Genomic DNA, 15,916 nt, shown 5'->3' with positions numbered 1-15,916 from the left:
AAAAGCAAATCTGAGTTTGATTCTATAAAACTTCCGTGCCTAAAGGTGTTCAGAAAAAAGGTAAGTATCTGTTACATGTTTTGAGGTGGTTTCCTAAAATTCTACCAGTAAAACTAAAAAACAATGCTCAGACAATCTCGTTGCTGCATGAGAACAATTGGCGTTTTCCACAGATACCGATAGGACATACAGTTGGATGAGAACATTTTTACATTCAGTTAAGCTTTGTGAATAATTTTTGATGTTGCTATAGGTATGTACAAAAAGAAGAATACTGTAAATAAAGAGAACTTTACCAGAACATCTAGATTTTTCTCAGCTTCATGGAGAAATCTCAGTTTTCTGTGCCAGCTTCTCTCCAGACTGACAGTTGATAGCCTGAGATTCACAGAGGGAGCAAACTCATTTGCCATTTGGGGCAAATCTTTGCCCACTTTAGGTAGCAGTGTCTTGTGAATTACAGGTTTGCTTGCAGAACCAAGGCAAAGTTTGTGTGGACAGAATACAAATCACTAGGATTTTGGCTGTTCCTGTGCCATTTCTCTTTGAAAACCGGTCCTGATCAATTTTGATTGGTATGTCCACTCTTTATATCTGGGTCCTTCTCTCAGAGGTTACGGCAAAGAAGTAAATACCTCTGCATGGAGTTTGGCATGTGAGTTGGCAGACAGGTGGTACGCTTGGTTGCTCCCCACCGCCTCCAGCCCACACTGAGAGTAGTCTCTCCCACACAGAAAGTCAAAGGAGACTTACAACTTGGCGGTTGTTCCAGTCTCAGATGTGTGTTGTAATAGTGAGAGAAGCCCAGTGACCTGTTTAAAAGTGTCTTCTGCCAGTGTACTCTTCAGGCAAACATCTCATATTATTTTAAAATTTATTTTTACAGATGTTAACCATTGCAATAGCTGCTGTGCCTCTGTGAAAGTGCTGGGAAGCAGTGACACAACAGGCAGAGGAATAATTGAATACGTAAGGTTAGATTCTTGTGGACTAGAAGATGGGTTTAACAGGGACTGTCATTGATAATCCTAAAATGTAAGCGCATGATAGGTGTAAACATGCAGAGATTTTGTGGTGCTTAAGATCACCAGGATTTCACTGGAGGCTTGTTTCTACATATGCTGGGGGCACCCAGGGGTGCAGTTTGCCCTGCTGAGCTGGTGCTGCAGGCAGGGCAGCCCCTGCGCATCCCCGGGAGGCGCTGAGCCAGGACCCCTCGGCTCGCCGGGGGGGCGAGGAGATTTAACAGTTCCCAACCAGGAGCACCCTTGGCCAGCCGGAGGAGCAGGATACCCGCCGTCACGCGCTGCGTGCCACCAAGCAGCCCCGGCAAGGCCTGCGGCTGGAGCCCGGCGTGCCCGGGCACGGGAATGGACGGGGGGAGCTGCAGCCCAGCATCGCCCTGGGGGCTGCGCCGGCACCGCGCTCTCACTGCAAATAAACCCCCCCACCAGCCTTCAAAAACTCGGCTGTTCGGAGTGGGGCCAGCAGCTTGTCCCCTCCGCTCCGTGCTGGGGCGGTCGTGTCTGCGTCCCACAGCTTGTTCGGAGCCTCCAGTTTAGTAGGGGCAGGGGAAAAACCGGGGCGGGGGGGAGCGTGCTGGGGGGAGCCGGGCAGGTTTGGCAGGCACAGAGCAGGCGGGGGGCTCCCACCGCAGCTGCTGCTGGAAGGGGGTTTGGAGAGGGGACAGAGCCGAACCTCCCGGCTGCACTGGAGGGGCTGGGCTGGGCTGGGCTGGGCTGGGCTGTGCGGGGGGGGGCTGCCATAGCAGCGCTGGGGGGCTGCCAGCTGCTCTGCGGGTGCTGCCAGGCCCGGGCTGGGCCGCTCGCCGCTGCCACCCGCCCGGGGTGAGGAGGGGGCAGCTGCGGGGTCTCTGGAAGCGAGTAACAGCTGCGTCCAGGCCGTGGGCACCGCTGAGCCAGCCCTGCTCCCGCCCCGTAGGTGCTGCATCCTGGGTGGAGGAGCAAGGACAGGTAAAAAGCTTTCTCGGTGGTGCAGGTTGGCCAGCAGTTGGATTCACATAGAGACCGTCTGCGGCGCTTTGTGCTTGGGGCTGCTGTTCCAAGGACCTTTGTTCCTGCTGAAGGATGGCCGCAAAGAAAAAGGAGCTAGTATCGCAGGTTAGTAGGAACGAGGGTTTTAAAATACCTTGTAAACTCATAGTAAGTACAAAGGACGAAGTTCAGCCTTGAGGTATCTCTTGATTCTTCTGGCAGAGCCCTGCTGTGAGGTCCTTGTGGTGGAAGAGGCGGGTGGGGGGTACGGGAGCGCCTGGGAGGCCAGATCGGCTCCCCAAAGTCCTGCTGTGCGGTGCAGCAGGAGGTTGCTACGGGCTGCAGGACGCCTTGCAGAGCTGGCACGGGCTTGGCTGCTTTCGTAGATCAAAATGTATCTGTGTTTCATGGGACGCTTGTTCAGAGGACATTTGGAAGTAGGGAACTGGGAAAAGCAAGGGGGTGTGAATGGCAAGTGTCACCGAGCTGAGCAGGCCACCTGCTTAAAAAGATCGCTGTAAAGGTGGAAAATTAGGAGGTACATGAAAAATTTAAAGGCTGAAAAACCTATCTCACAATGATGCGCGGAGGAATTTTTCACTGTGCAGGTGACCGAATGATCCTTTATAACCACCCGCCTAGGGGAGGGGGTTGCTGAGGGCAGTTTAGTATGCAGAAACCAAAGGAGGTGATGAAGGTCTCCTTCAAATTTTGAAACAAGTTTAGTCCTCACAAGAGAAATACTGAAGGAGGTTATGGATTCCCTATCCCTGTTTGTTTACTGTTAAAATGGGAAAGCATGGAGTGAAAATGTGAACGTTCGTGTAGGAGAAAGAGGTTCACTTTATGAAGGTGTAAAAATGGTTTCCGCTGCTGCTGGTCCAACTGTGCTCCTGTGCAATGGGGAAAATTACATCAACCAGACTTTGCACCTTTGGCAGCTAAGGGAAAGCTGGGTCTAGCTCTGCAAAAATGTGATTATTCACATCTGCAGATGAAAGCTGAACCTCATGTAGGATGTGATGTGATGTGACGTCCTAGAAAAGTTCTGGTCATATTAGAGAAAAGCCACAGGGCATCCGAATTAGCAAAGCACTTTGAAGGATGCTGGCATTACTTTGCGTCCATCAGCTGAACTCATGGCTGAAGTCATTATCACAAATTATATCATAAATCATTTGAACTCATTAACATTCTGTGAAACTCTCTGAGGATGGTCCTATAACCACTGATATCTGGAATAATTAAATTTCTTAATTCTGCAAATGTTCTCTGAAAAAATTAAGCTTGGGGCCATGTACTAGATGGGAGAAGAGGGGGAGGGGTTTGAACAACTCCCCGTTGTGTGAGTGCGGTGGGCTCCTGGGGAAACCCTGCCCTGATCTCCAGTGACACCTGAAAATGTGTAAGAGCCCATTTAATTTGTGCTGGACTTTCCACTCTTGGAATTCTTGACTTTGCAATTTTAGCAGTCCTTTAATGCACGTTGGTGTTAATTATTGTAAAACAGTTGGCCTTATTGCAACTTATTGTCTTCCAGTGCAGACTAAACGTAGTTAGGATTAATGATGCCAACTGAGAAAGTTATTAGGAATCTTCGTTTTCAGGATGAACAAAATCAGATCTTACATTTCTCAATAAGCCTTTTTTTTTTTTCCCCCTTAAACTTACTGTAATTTTCTAAGTACATACTGAGGGGCAAGTCCTGTAAGATGAGGAAGATGCTAAAGATCTTTATCTTTCTAGTAACAGTATTGAAGTGTGGGATAATACGGTACACGGCACAATGTATGGAGCTGTCTAGGGCATCTTTGACCGGGTAAGTCCTTGAGCAACCTCTCCTAATGCTGCCCCCTGAGCAGAGGTTACGCTAAGGACTCCACAGATCCCTTCCAGCCTAGATCTTTCTGTGCTTTCTTCTTCACTACCTTTTGGAAGTCTTTAGACAGGAGCTGGTAATTCAGGTAAGGACATGCTGGGCTCAGACCACCCTCTAGTGCCCAGACACCATGAAAGCCGGGTATTTGCTGGTTTGTTTTATCAAAAGGCTGAAACATCTTAACGAAGTAGTATGGCTTGTGTGCGGGCAGGGTGAGAAACTGCTGGTGGGGAACCACCTGGCTTACAAAATGCGATGAGGGCTGGGTCTGAAATAGGTGCGAGGAAAGGAGGACGTGTGCTGGAGACAAGTGTGTTGAAGCAGCACTCAATGCTGCAGCCCAGCCCAGCCCAGCACCTCGCTGCTGCTGCTGAGCTCCATGCTGGCTCTGCTGGGAGGCCCCCACTGAGCTGGGACCTACCAGGTGTCAGTGCGTGTGTGGCTGTCCGAGCCCATGCTGCTTGTGCCGTGATCCAGGCAGCCTTGCAGGGAACCAGTGCAGGCGGTCATCTGCCTGTGGCGCTTAATTGTTTTAGCTGCTAGCCTGTGTTAAAACATCATTATGTATCAGACTTCCATTTAAGCAAATGCACAGTAGCTGTTTGTGTTTTTTTACAGCAGGAGTGCTGGGGTGGGGAGCTCAGGGTCCCGCATCCCCGCTGCCTGCTGCTTTTCCCGGTGCCCGTGCACCTGCAGAGCGGCACGGTGAGGCAAGGCACAGGGGGAGCAGCTGGAGCCCTTCCCTGCTCCTGGATCTTGCTGCGTGGCCCCGCAAAGAGTTGTGCTGCCGTAAAAGCAGGAGAGTGCCAAAAAACCCCCCTGAGGTTGTGTGGGTATCTCACAGACCTTCCCTCTTGTGCCATACTCTGCGCAGCTGCGGCCCTGGTCAGTCAGCTGGAGGCCCTGGTAGGGCACGGGGGCTTGTCCCCAGTCACCCCCAGAACAACTCTTAGTCTCTCTACGATCCAAGTCTGGGGTTCCCAAGCAGCCAGACTGTTCAAGTAGTTGCTGCCACCAAACGGGAGGGCTTGCTCTTGCCTGGGTGCTGCTGCCCTTCCATCTGCCATTCTGCGGTTCTTGTGAGACAGGAGGCTCTAACCCAGTAAGATTTTCTGCGGAGCTCGCTGCTGGGTCTGTCAGAGCTGGCGCAGGTAACAGCGAGAGCACGTGGGAGGTGAGGAAGGAAGGAGCGTTTGGGAGTGAGGGTATCTGACTTTAGCTGTCTGTCTCGCGGGTCTTCCACCCATGTTCCAGCCCAGCTTTGCCCTGCCCAGCTGGTGAGAGGATTGCGGTCAAAAGGGTTCCCTGAGCAATACCTCGGGTGATACGGCCTCAGGCAGGCAGGGCTGTCTTCAGTGCAAGCACGAAGGGACTTGTCCACATGCTGCAGCAGGCAGGTAGTACCTGCTGGCTTCCTGACGCGTTTACTGTGTTTGTAAAATTTTCGCACACAGATTAACATCAATAGCCAGGAGCTTTGGGAAGAAATGCTGTGTCTCAAAGGACTCATTGGTAAGTGTTTGGTCAACATACTAGGTTGCTTTTGTTCTGTGTTAAAAGGACACCAGTACTGTTAGGAATCAGTTACAACTGATAGGGATGTTCAGTCAGTCCCTCCATTCCTCCTGCCCTGGATGGAAGAAAGCAACACACTGACAGGTGAGACCATCTGGAGGCTGTAGTCGTCATTACGTACTGTCCCACATATCATGCAATCAAAGCAGTGCTGGTGCAGAAGCTTCTGGAGGCTCCAGTCCAGCCAGCCGCTTGGAACAGCTGTCCCCAGTGCAAGGAACAGCTCTGGTACCAAGGGTGGGGGTTAGGGGGCTGCCAGGTAAGCCTTGTGCTCTGTGCAGCAGTTTTCCCTAGAAAATCTGGTGCCTCCAAGGTCACAGCCATGTCAGTGTTTCTTCTAAAGACATCTCCATATCCTTGTTACTAGCTTGTTATTTTATAATGTGGTTTCATCCTCTGATCTAGCATTTGAAACCTTGAAAGTGTGTAACAGTTTCTACTCCAGAATTGAATCCATAGCCCCTCCAGGGCTCAACAGGAGCCCTGCCACACTCCAGACAGATCTACGGGAGCAACAGCCACAAGCTGGTTTTTTTTGTTTGTTTGTTTGTTTGTTGGGATGGGTTTTTTTTTGGGGGGGGGGGATGTTTTGGGTTCTTTTGGCTGGACATGAGGCAAATCTTCTCTGGTGACCTCTGCAGCACCATCCTAGGGAAGGAGACCTCAATCTTCAGAGGTTTTCATGATTCTTCTTACTACACTAGCACCCTTCCAAATGATTATGCTGCAAAGTGGAGAAGTGCACAAACCAGCCTGTTGGTCTACGTCTGACCCGTTTTGACTTCGTTTGTACCCGTTGTCCTGCTTGCAGTTGTTGATGCATTTCAGACCTGGTGTGGTCCATGCAAAACAGCAGTGGATCTTTTCCGAAAAATAAGGAATGAAGTTGGCAGTGATCTCCTGTGTTTTGCTGTGGTAAGATCTAATTTGGCACTGCTTAAAATACTCAGTTCCCTGAAATTAGCGGGTAACTAAAGGCTGAAGTCATTTATCTTTCCGGTATTCAGCCCAAAAGAAAAAAGTGCTTTTTTCAGGAGTTTTCAGCTTGTGTGAGGGAGCCCGCCACCTCAGACACTTGGTTACATCGGTAAGGACTCACCAAGAATTTTCAGGCTTCAGCTATTCTGTACTTCTCAGATTTCTGCGTAAACAAGTAACACTAGGCAGAATCGTTAACATACGTGTCCCTCTGATGTACAGGGAGAGTCTCACCCCGAGGAGACTACGGGACCGGTGTCTAGTAGGGGGTTAACAGAGAAGGCAGACTTTTCTCCGAGGTACAGAGCAAAAGAACAACAGCAATGCGATCAAGTTACACCAGGGGAAACCCAAGCAGATAGAAGGAAAAAGTAATCAGTGTAGGAGTGGTTGAACACTGGGCCGAGTTCCCAGGGAGGCTGTGGAGCACTGATTCTTGGAGGTGCCCAGAACTACGGCAGCCTTGAGAGCTCCTGTAACACTGCGCCTGGCCCTGCTTTGGGCAGGGTCTTGGACTGGAGCCCCTCAGCTGTCCCTCCCTCCCTCTCTGGCTGGGTGACTCTGTGTTTAAATGCCTCTCCTGGCCGAAGGCCAGCTCAGCTGCTGGCAGAGCCGAGGGCAGTGAGGTTTCTGGTGGAGGCCCCTGCTCAGCCCTCCTTGCACCCTGCTGCTGCCCCTGGCCACCATAGCCCCTCCTGTCACTTCTCTCACCCCTTGTAGACAAGAGGTCCTGGCTTCATTTTTTCAGGCTTTTTCTCTGGGATGCACTCAGGCGAGCTGCTGTGAGACGGGTATCCCTGCCCCACTAAGGCTGCTGTTCCAGCTCCTGCGGGAGGGATCTGCCTGCTTCCCGGGTCGCTGGCACCCAGCTGGAGGTGGCCGTGGCCCTGGCTCTGACCAGTGTCGTTTTGTCCCATCAGTGGCCCGGAGGTGTTCTGCTGTACCTGGGGGCGCGTGCCAGCCAGCTGAGGGTGGCTTCGTCTGAGTCCAGGCAACTGCGTGTGTATTCCTCTGAAGGAGAAATGCTTTTCTAGAAATACCGGACTTATTTTACGTTCCTTTTAGGCTGAAGTTGATTCCATCGATGCTCTGCAAAAATACAGAGGAAAATGCAAGCCTGCCTTTCTGTTTTATTCAGTGAGTGAAAAATATTTTTACAGTAGTTGCGTAGCAATAAACATGACTTGCTGGTGGGAACAACTGTACTTTTTGAGGGATACTCTTTTTCTTTCTTGTGTGACAGGACAATTTTATTTGTTCTTTATCTGCTGGTATCTACTGGTGATAAAGTGCTGCATGGATAAGAACATACACCCAGAGTTTACATTTAAATCCTTGCTGCTTTGCCACCAAGAAACAGAATTTTGTTTTATTGTTTTATTTGTACCTGACAGCTTGCCCTGACAGCTTGTTAAACAAATAAAACAATTTTGTTTTATTAAAAAAAAAAAAACCAACCAACAACAAAACCACCAAAACCATAAACAACAAAAGAAGAGGTTAAAGTATGAATGAAGTAGAACAGTTTATATTGTGCAGGTGGGTGAGAGGCAGACCTTGCACAAAGTTACAGGAGCTCTTCAGCTAGAGATTGTTGAGCTTTTTTTTTTTTTTTTTTTTTACCCTGCGGGGAGGCCCATGTAGCCTGTGATGGATGGCTGTGTTTCGTGGCCCTTTCTCCTGTCTTAGTCATGAAAATCCCTATGATTCATGCTCGGGGGTCCCTGTGACTTGCTGAAACGTGTATGTGTCCGCAGGGTCTTGTGGCTGGCTGACTCCACATGAGCAGCGTTCACGCCACGTTAGCGTGTGGACATGTGTGTTGCCCTGCGGGGTCCTCAGGTTCAGCCTCCTGCTACTGCCGGACCTCACTCCTCTCACAAGCTGCTTTGGTTCTTGCTAAGAGCAATCAGGAATGACAAAGAGAGTTGTTCCACAGTTTCCCTCTTGTTCTGTAGCAAAGCAGCTCTGTCCCGGAGGGCCTGGTACATAGTATCAGACATGATGTGCTGCAGTGATTTCCAGAGCCGGGAGGGCACCACTTGAGCACCCACTGATTTGCTTTTCACACCTTTCAGGGAGGAGAATTAGTAGCTGTTGTGAGAGGAGTGAATGCACCATTGCTGCGGAAGACCATCCTGGAACAGCTGGCAGCAGAAAGGAAGGTTTTGGAACATGGAGGAGAGCGTGTGGTGGTAATCAGTTACTAAATCCTTAAATACCTGCGGATGTGCATGCCAGAGGAAAGGTTCAGCGCCCTCAGCTCTAAAACAGTTACTTCCTTGCAAAAATCCTGTCTTTTTGTCTGGACTGACTCTGAAATCTGGTTAGCACGCTGCTTGGGTGTCCGCAAGCCGGTGGAGCCTACCTGGATGGAGGAAGCTGAAAGGGGTAGTTGCCTGTGGTTTTCAAAACCTCTGTCCTCTTGCCAAGAGGAAAAGTAGTACCTATCATCTAGCTCTGCAGGATGACAGAGAAACTCTACTGTGACTTCTCTCAACCTGTTTACCTACCCTAAGCATGTCTTTTATTCCTTAAAGCTACCTTCCTAGCTGGCTTCTAATTCCAGGATCTCTGGCAGGTCTCTGTGTTGGCATTTCTCAGGCTGTGGTGGCAGACAGTTCATTGCTGTCTTAGTCATTTTTGTTTCCTGGTGTTGACTGATACCGTGGATTTCTGCCTGGAGCCTCTTTTGGAGCTCGGCCGATCTCTCTCACTAATCTGCGGCTGCAGGGACCTGCTGCCTGTACTCTGGATATTGCTGTGTGATCTATCAATCTGCCTCTCAGCAGCTCTGTAGCGCAGTCTCTAGTGCCTGCTGGAAAGCCCTGGGCTACTGCATGGCAAATGTTCTCCTCCCTCCAGCACTGAGCTCCGTGTCAGTGCCTAGAGCCAGACCAGCAAGCTCCAGCAGCCTGCTGCCGGCCGGGGGTTGTTGGGAGCGGTGTTACTGAAGAAGCGCTGCCCACCCTTTGTTCTGAACTCGCCATGGGGCAGTATCAATTAATTCCTCCCTAGTTCTCAGATACCTGAGCGCCTGTTGTCCCCTAGTCACCTCCTCTATGTCACTGATGACTTATTTAGACTGTTATTAAATCTGCTGTCAGATGTCTTGGGTGTCACCACCCCGGTTTGGTTCCACATTCCTTGCCCAGGCAGTGCTGGTGCAGGCAGTATCCTTAGAGCAGCTGAGTGGTCCTTGGAGCTGAAACCAGAGAGAGCCCCAGGCCCACCGCTCCCAGCCCAGCCAGCCTGCGCAGCCACGGCCACAGGGACCGTCTCTTTGTGGGTGGTCTCCTGAACTGGACACCTGAACTAACAGTGTTTCTGAGGAACAAAAATTACCTTCCTGTCTGTAACCTGCTAATCTTAATGCACAGATGATGGTGTGTTGGAACTGCAAGCTGCCTCCACTGGGCAGCTTGCTCTGGTGGTGCTGGCTGGCCAGTTTCTGTGAATGCTTTCCCCCCAGCTTTTGCTAGTCAACTGATTCAGAGCTCAGGAGGTGACCGTGGACAGGTAGGTCCTCTCCTCTCAGAGCTGAGCTGAGCCTGGCCCTGAGGACAGCCGGAGGACTGGTTCCTGCTCAGCTGGAGGTGGGATGTGAGGACCTGCCTGGCAGATGCTCACCTCGAGGGTGAGAGGACACTTGGGATGTTCCTCGCTCATCCACGTGCTCTTGCTGTCAGGTACAAGACAGAGCCTTCTCCCAAGAGGAGGGAAATGCGGCTGCTTTTCAGGAAGAATGACAGGAGGGCCAACCAGGTAAGGCTGCGGGGTCTCTCCGTGCCCTTAGTCCCCACCTTTGCTGAAGCTGGAACCCTATGCAACGCTCCAGCTGCTGCTGTGCCTCGGGCACGCTGGGCACAAGGTGGGCTCTTCCCCCAGCCCCGGGTGGATCAGCACACGGGCTAGTGTCACCTCGGAACACTGTATGTAGGCACAAATGAGAGTCCAGGGTAGTTTGGGTGCCTGACATTGCTGAACCACAAGCATTTATCCTTCCAACATGTGTTTTATTCTGCATTTGTTGGTACTGCCCCCTCCCCTTGCCTCCCGGCTTGGTGAGGGCTTTTGCAAATCCTGCGTGGTTTTCTTCTGTCTCAAATGCCCAAAATACAGAACTAGCTGCACATGCTGCTCAGCTCTTCCAGGTTGTTTTAAAAAGAAAACGCAAATGCTCGGGCACCAAATCTTGTTACACCTGGTCTTGCCTTGTTGAAAATCAGCTACATATTCCCTAAGACTTTTGTCTCTCACCCGATTCCTGACCTACAGGGTTGCTTTGTTCTGGCTTCGCAGGGCCGCAGCTGCAGACTGGCGCTGGGAATACCGAATCCCGGGCCCCAGGCTGCCGGGGGTCGTAGCAAACCCCCAGGCTTTAGCTGGGGCACGGCGGCTGCGGACGGGTGCGGTGCGGCGCGTGCTCAGCTCTGCCTCTCCTTGCCTTACCTGTTCCTAACGTTTTCCCTGTTCCTTCCCTCAGAGGCTAACGCTCCGTCGGGCCGGGGCCTGGTTTTCCAGCTGTCGTCATGGAACGGACGCGGGATTTCCCAATAAAAGGATTCGTGCAGCAGCAGCACCACCTCCCTCCGTCGCTCCCGGAGGTCGCGGCCCCTTTAAGGCGGCTCGGGGGCGGGGGCACGCCGCGCTGCGCCTGCGCCGGGTGGGGGCGGCCCTGGGCGCGGGTTCGAGTCCCGGCGGTCCCGGCCCGCTGCGGTCCCGGCCATGGAGGCGGCGCTGGAGCCGGGCGCCTGCCCCGCGGGAGCCGAGGCCGAGCCGTGCGCGGAGCCGCCTGCGCACCGGCTGAGCGCGGCGGAGCTCGACCGCGAGCTGGACTGCCGCAGTGAGCTGGTGCGTCCGGGCCTCGGCGCGGCCCCGGGACCCGGCTCCCTCCCCCGCCGCCGGTGCAGCGGCCCGGTCGGGCCGCCGTGTCTGCGCCGGGCCTCGCGCTCCCCTCAGCACTGATGGCCGGCGGGGCGGGCCCGGGCCCCTCGGGCAGCCGTGCAGGAGGGCCCGTGAAGGAGGGTCCGCGGGCCCCCTGAGGCAGCCGTGAGGGAGGGTCCGTAGGCGAGGGTCGATGGACCTCTCGGGCAGCCATGGGGGGGGATCCACGGGTCCCTCAGTCAGCCGGGCGGGCGGGCCCGTGGGGCGGAGGCGGGCGCCTGGGGCAGCCGTGAGGGAGGGCCTGTGAGGGAGGGTCGGGCAGCGGGCTGGGAGCGCCGTGGGGCAGATGCGGGCCCCTGGGGCAGCCGTGAGGGAGGGTCCGCGGGCCCCCTGAGGTAGCCATGGGGCAGGGCCCGTGAGGGAGGGTCCGTGGGGCCGCCCAGCCGCCGCGGCCCGGGGCTGGCGCAGGCCGAGTTCCGCCCGGGAGCCGCTCCCGCGCAGGTGGCGGGCGGTTGCACCGTGCCTGTTGCACCGTGCCGGAGGAGCGGGGAGTGCGGAGCTGAAATAATCCTGCGTCTGGGAGAGGCGGTGTCAGAGCCGAGGTGCGCAGGCAGCCGGCTTTAGGGGCGTGGGAATGGGGGCGAGGGGCCGCTCCGCTGCGCTTGGGGAGGCGGGCAGGACCCAAGTGCTACAGCAAAGCCTGATTTTCGGTAATGCCGCTCCCAGATAAAAACATCTTTAAGAAAACTAAATTTCTTCCCGTTAGTAAGCAGTCAGGAAAAAAATATCTTGTGTGTTAGTGTCTACCTGTATTAGAAAGGCACTGTAATGGTAGTGATATTTAGGAAAAAACCCCAACTCAACAGCAATTGAAACTTCAGATCTGGGCACAGGTCAGAGAACTTTTTTGTATTTTTGATACTAGATATCTCTTGTTCTGTCTTGTAATGCCAAATTTCAGGGAAGGCATCGAGAAATCATAGTATATGCGGTGCCTTTCTGGGCAGAGGTGTTTTGGAAGGAGTGTGTGCATAGTGGCTTTTTTTTTTCCTTAGTTAGAAAGGAGTTTGGAAGGTGGAGCAGGCAACCTAAACTCGGTCTACGCTTTCTGTTGTACAGATCGATGACAAAGAATTTGACATTCCTCAAGTTGATACCCCTCCCACACTGGAGAGTATCTTAAATGAGGTGAGTGGTCCGTCACATGTGCAACCAGCTCCATTTACAGGGAGGAGCTAAGATAAGACAGCACATACTTCTTTGGCTCTTCTCATATTGTGTTTTTCATGGAAATAAAATTGTATAATTTCATGATTTCCTGATATTGATGGCTGACAAAGTGCGTGCTCAGTTGAGTGATTGCTGTACAGTGCGTAGTATGGAATTCTGTTTTTTCAACCGAAATATCCACAGCTGAATTATAAAGGGTTTCCATCAAATTTAAGCACGTTTACCTGTGAATTTGGACAGAAGTCTATACAGTTTATTAAATGACAGCGTCATTAGAAAACTTTTGTTGGTTTTTTTGTGTTTCTTGGTTGTGTTTTTGGTTTGTTTTTTGGGGGTTTTTTGGTTTTTTTTTTTCCTAAAAATACATTCAGAGAATTCTGGGTAGTTCTTAAGCTGTGGGAAGAGAAGAGAACTAGGTTCTTCACAACTGCATTTATATTGTACATTTCATGTATTTAGCCCTCTGGCAGGAGTAACAAACCGTCTCAACATCTGATGTTGCCTGTAGTACCTTGCAGGAGAGAGCTGACTTTGTGTTGCTTCTATCCGCTTCAGTATGGTTTTTTACAATAGCCACGTGAGTGCCCAATTCTTGGAAAGGAAAAGAAGGGCGTGCAAGTAAAGATATGTTCAAAGAAAAGAAGCTATTTAGCAAGCTGAGGAAATTGGTGGTTGGACTTCCTAGGAAACCAGTTTAAAGGGAAAAGGAGCCTGGGAGAGGTGACAGTTCTTTTAAAAAGTTGTATTAAAGATACAGGGTGTCCCAAAGAGATACAGTCTAGGAACAAGAGGAATAGTAGAAGGAGTAGCATACAGAGGTATGTCCTGTTTCTGCTGATGCCTTGGATGATGAAGATAAAGGGAACTTATCTAAATTTGGGTGATAACAAAACTGTAATGAGCTGCATCATGTCCATGTCAGAGGAGTAGAATCCAAGTCAAACTTAAGAGGTAATCACGAAGAAAGTATTGTTCACTGCAGACAAAGTGCTATTTATTTCAGTACATGTGGGATGGGAATGATTGGCAGAGCCTCTTCTGAAAAGAATTTTAGTGGAAGAACAACCTGAGAGAGCCAAAAAGGTATAAAGCTGCACTGGAAAAAGATGCTTAATGGGCACAGGACTGCCAGCTGTAAGACAGATGAGGAGCATCTGCTTTGTTCCCTGCACCTTTGGTGTTAGGTGGGGTATTGTTTGCTCTCTGGCTCTGTGCTTTGAGAATACCATGAACTGTACTGAATTTAGAAGACATCAGGGAGAATGGCCATTTAAAAAAAACAGTTAAAAAAATGTCTAGGCTAAGCCTGAGAGGGATGGGAGGGTGGGAGGTGTGGTGTGGCTGGAGAGAGAGATGACCAGCAGAAGTGCAAAATGAACCCTCGTAACAGCCGGAGGGATTGCCAGACTCTTAGCCCCCACTGGGTGAAGTGCTGGAGTAGATGATAACCTAGGCCTTCCCTCAGCAGTTGAAGACTTTTTGAGAACAGCTTAGTCAAAGGTCTGTAAAAGTTTTGATGAAGTAGATGATATCTGGGGAAGAAAGATTTGTTGAGTAACTTTCTCTCCAGCCCACTTCTGTGATTATTGTGAATTCTGGGAACCAGTTCTTCCACAGAATCAGTCTGGTAGAATGACACATAGTTCTGGTTTCTACATATGGGACTATCTTGTCCTCTCCTCGATTTTTCTGCTGAATTGATGCTGTTTTGCTGATGTTTCTGTTAGTGTTCTGTGTTTTGAATGTTTAGTAAGCTGTGGTGATTCTCTTTCTTCAGACTGATGATGAAGAAGAGTCTTTCATTTTAGAGGATCCCTTTCTCTTGAACATTGATAACACGGATACACACTCCTACGACACATCTTCTGTAGCAAGCTCTGACAGCGGGGACCGGACACACCTGAAAAGGTACAGCAGGACCCATACCCTGGGAGGTTAAAAAAAAAAAAAAAATCTCCTTTTTTGAGTGGGTAGAAGGACAGATAATCCAAAGCTCAGAACAGCTGAAACTTCCTAAGGCAACCTCCTGCTGCCTTCTCCCCGAACTTTGCTGTGAGTGTGCAATTTGTCTGTTACTTGGGTAGGAAACCCTTAACTGCACGTGTGGATTCTGTCTCCTGCCGTTATAGTGCTGAAGTCCCAGGGGGATGCTGCAGGGACTCTGGTGAAGCTGCTTTTGACAGAACAGTGTTACTCCTGCAAGATCAAGCAGGCAAAGACGGGATTTGTTTTTGCACTGAGGGCTAGCCTGTTAGAGCAATAAATGTGTTTTATGGGAGATGGAGTATTTAGAGAAATTTGAATGGCATGTATAAAACACTGAACCACGATGACTTTAAAGAAGACCTTTCAAAGGTTTGTCTGATGAATTCCAGAGTCTGCAAGCAGCTGGTGGTTATTTTTAAAAGGTAAGTGAACTGCTGTTACTCCTGTAAATGGAATGCTAATCTTGACATCTAGAAGCAGTGTGCAATATGATAATTAGCTATAATACTGCTGACTTGTCTCATTAATTACTCAAATGATGGCCTGATGCTACTTCCTGAGCCGCTCCCATCGCTTTCTTAGGTGCCATAAGAAGTTGTGATTGTTGTGTGAGCAATTGCATAGGCTAGGAACACTTCCCTAAGTGTGGTGATTTATGGTGGTGTACTGACTCGCAGTCTCTTCTTTTTTTCAAATAAGGTGGTTTGTGTTGATGTTTCTTGGAGTGGCTTAAACATTTTCCAGTACAGAGTGGGCAGAAAAACCTGGCAGTGTTATTGTCATCTTTAGGTGAAGCTAGTTGCCATGTTTATGGGTCCTTAACCATGATATAAGCTATGAACAACATGTTTCTTGAGCCAACCTGTGAGCTTCTTAACTTGTGCACCTCTGGAGGGATAAGAGCCAAATGTGTTACTGTTGGAAATTTGGCTTTCCGGAGGTGTGTGCTTGGCAACAAAATTGCAACTTTGGTGCGGATTTTCCCTGTGCTGTAGGTGCTACAGTATACCCATGCTCTTTAGAAATAATTGTACCCCTGCACTAGTTACTTTTAAAATATGTTTTCCCCATGAACAGAAACACTTAACCTTTCGGATCAGATCCAGCTGTATTTTAATTTAATGTTATTTTTTAAGCATACATCCAGTTTTCCTAGAGGTCTGTATTCTGCTGATCAACCTTTTCCGATTGAGTGTTTTCCTTAGATATTCACCTTTAAAGGCTGAAACTTCCTGACTCACTAGAAGATTAATTGAAGAGCAAAAGTGTTGCTTTCAGGCTTTATTAATAAGTTCTAAGGTTTGCAGATATGTGCTTGAAATTTCTCCCCCCCAGAGATGAGTTAAAAACAGATTTTATGCAGGCACAGCAGTGCATAGCAGGCTTT

General features: G+C 50.4%; 2 protein-coding genes across 5 annotated transcripts in view; both read left to right on the top strand.

Moving 5' to 3' along the window:
* Positions 1–1,892: 1,892 nt before the first annotated feature.
* On the top strand, positions 1,893–11,005 carry NME9 (NME/NM23 family member 9). The gene is made up of 7 exons (XM_037407564.1): positions 1,893–2,120; positions 5,328–5,385; positions 6,260–6,363; positions 7,492–7,563; positions 8,505–8,621; positions 10,116–10,191; positions 10,913–11,005. Exons 1-6 carry the CDS (start codon positions 2,088–2,090, stop codon positions 10,173–10,175), a joined length of 444 nt encoding a protein of 147 aa, XP_037263461.1. The 5' UTR covers positions 1,893–2,087; the 3' UTR covers positions 10,176–10,191; positions 10,913–11,005.
* A 90-nt stretch (positions 11,006–11,095) lies between these two features.
* Positions 11,096–15,916, top strand: part of VPS8 (VPS8 subunit of CORVET complex) — an 85,483-nt gene continuing 80,662 nt past the window's right edge. For 2 of the 4 annotated variants that reach the window (XM_037407544.1, XM_037407543.1), the window contains exons 1-3: positions 11,097–11,280; positions 12,433–12,501; positions 14,321–14,451. In XM_037407544.1, the coding sequence (XP_037263441.1) occupies positions 11,155–11,280; positions 12,433–12,501; positions 14,321–14,451 (326 nt within the window). In that variant the 5' untranslated portion in view covers positions 11,097–11,154. Of the gene's footprint in view, positions 11,281–11,734; positions 11,916–12,432; positions 12,502–14,320; positions 14,452–15,916 lie in introns of those variants that run through there. The other 2 variants (XM_037407546.1, XM_037407545.1) reach the window with 2 other exon arrangements.

Source organism: Falco rusticolus, chromosome 13 (genome assembly GCF_015220075.1).
Source record: "Falco rusticolus isolate bFalRus1 chromosome 13, bFalRus1.pri, whole genome shotgun sequence".
Classification (NCBI taxonomy): domain Eukaryota; kingdom Metazoa; phylum Chordata; class Aves; order Falconiformes; family Falconidae; genus Falco; species Falco rusticolus.
The sequence above is the reverse complement of the archived record's forward strand: the minus strand, read 5'-3'. Positions and strand labels throughout refer to the sequence as shown.

Excerpts from the sequence above, each read along its gene's own strand:
- NME9 (XM_037407564.1), top strand. The coding sequence starts at position 2,088 with ATGGCCGCAAAGAAAAAGGAGCTAGTATCGCAG. Across the intron at positions 5,386-6,259 it reads GTGTCTCAAAGGACTCATTG|TTGTTGATGCATTTCAGACC; the intron begins GTAAGTGTTTGG and ends TCCTGCTTGCAG. Across the intron at positions 8,622-10,115 it reads ATGGAGGAGAGCGTGTGGTG|GTACAAGACAGAGCCTTCTC; the intron begins GTAATCAGTTAC and ends TCTTGCTGTCAG.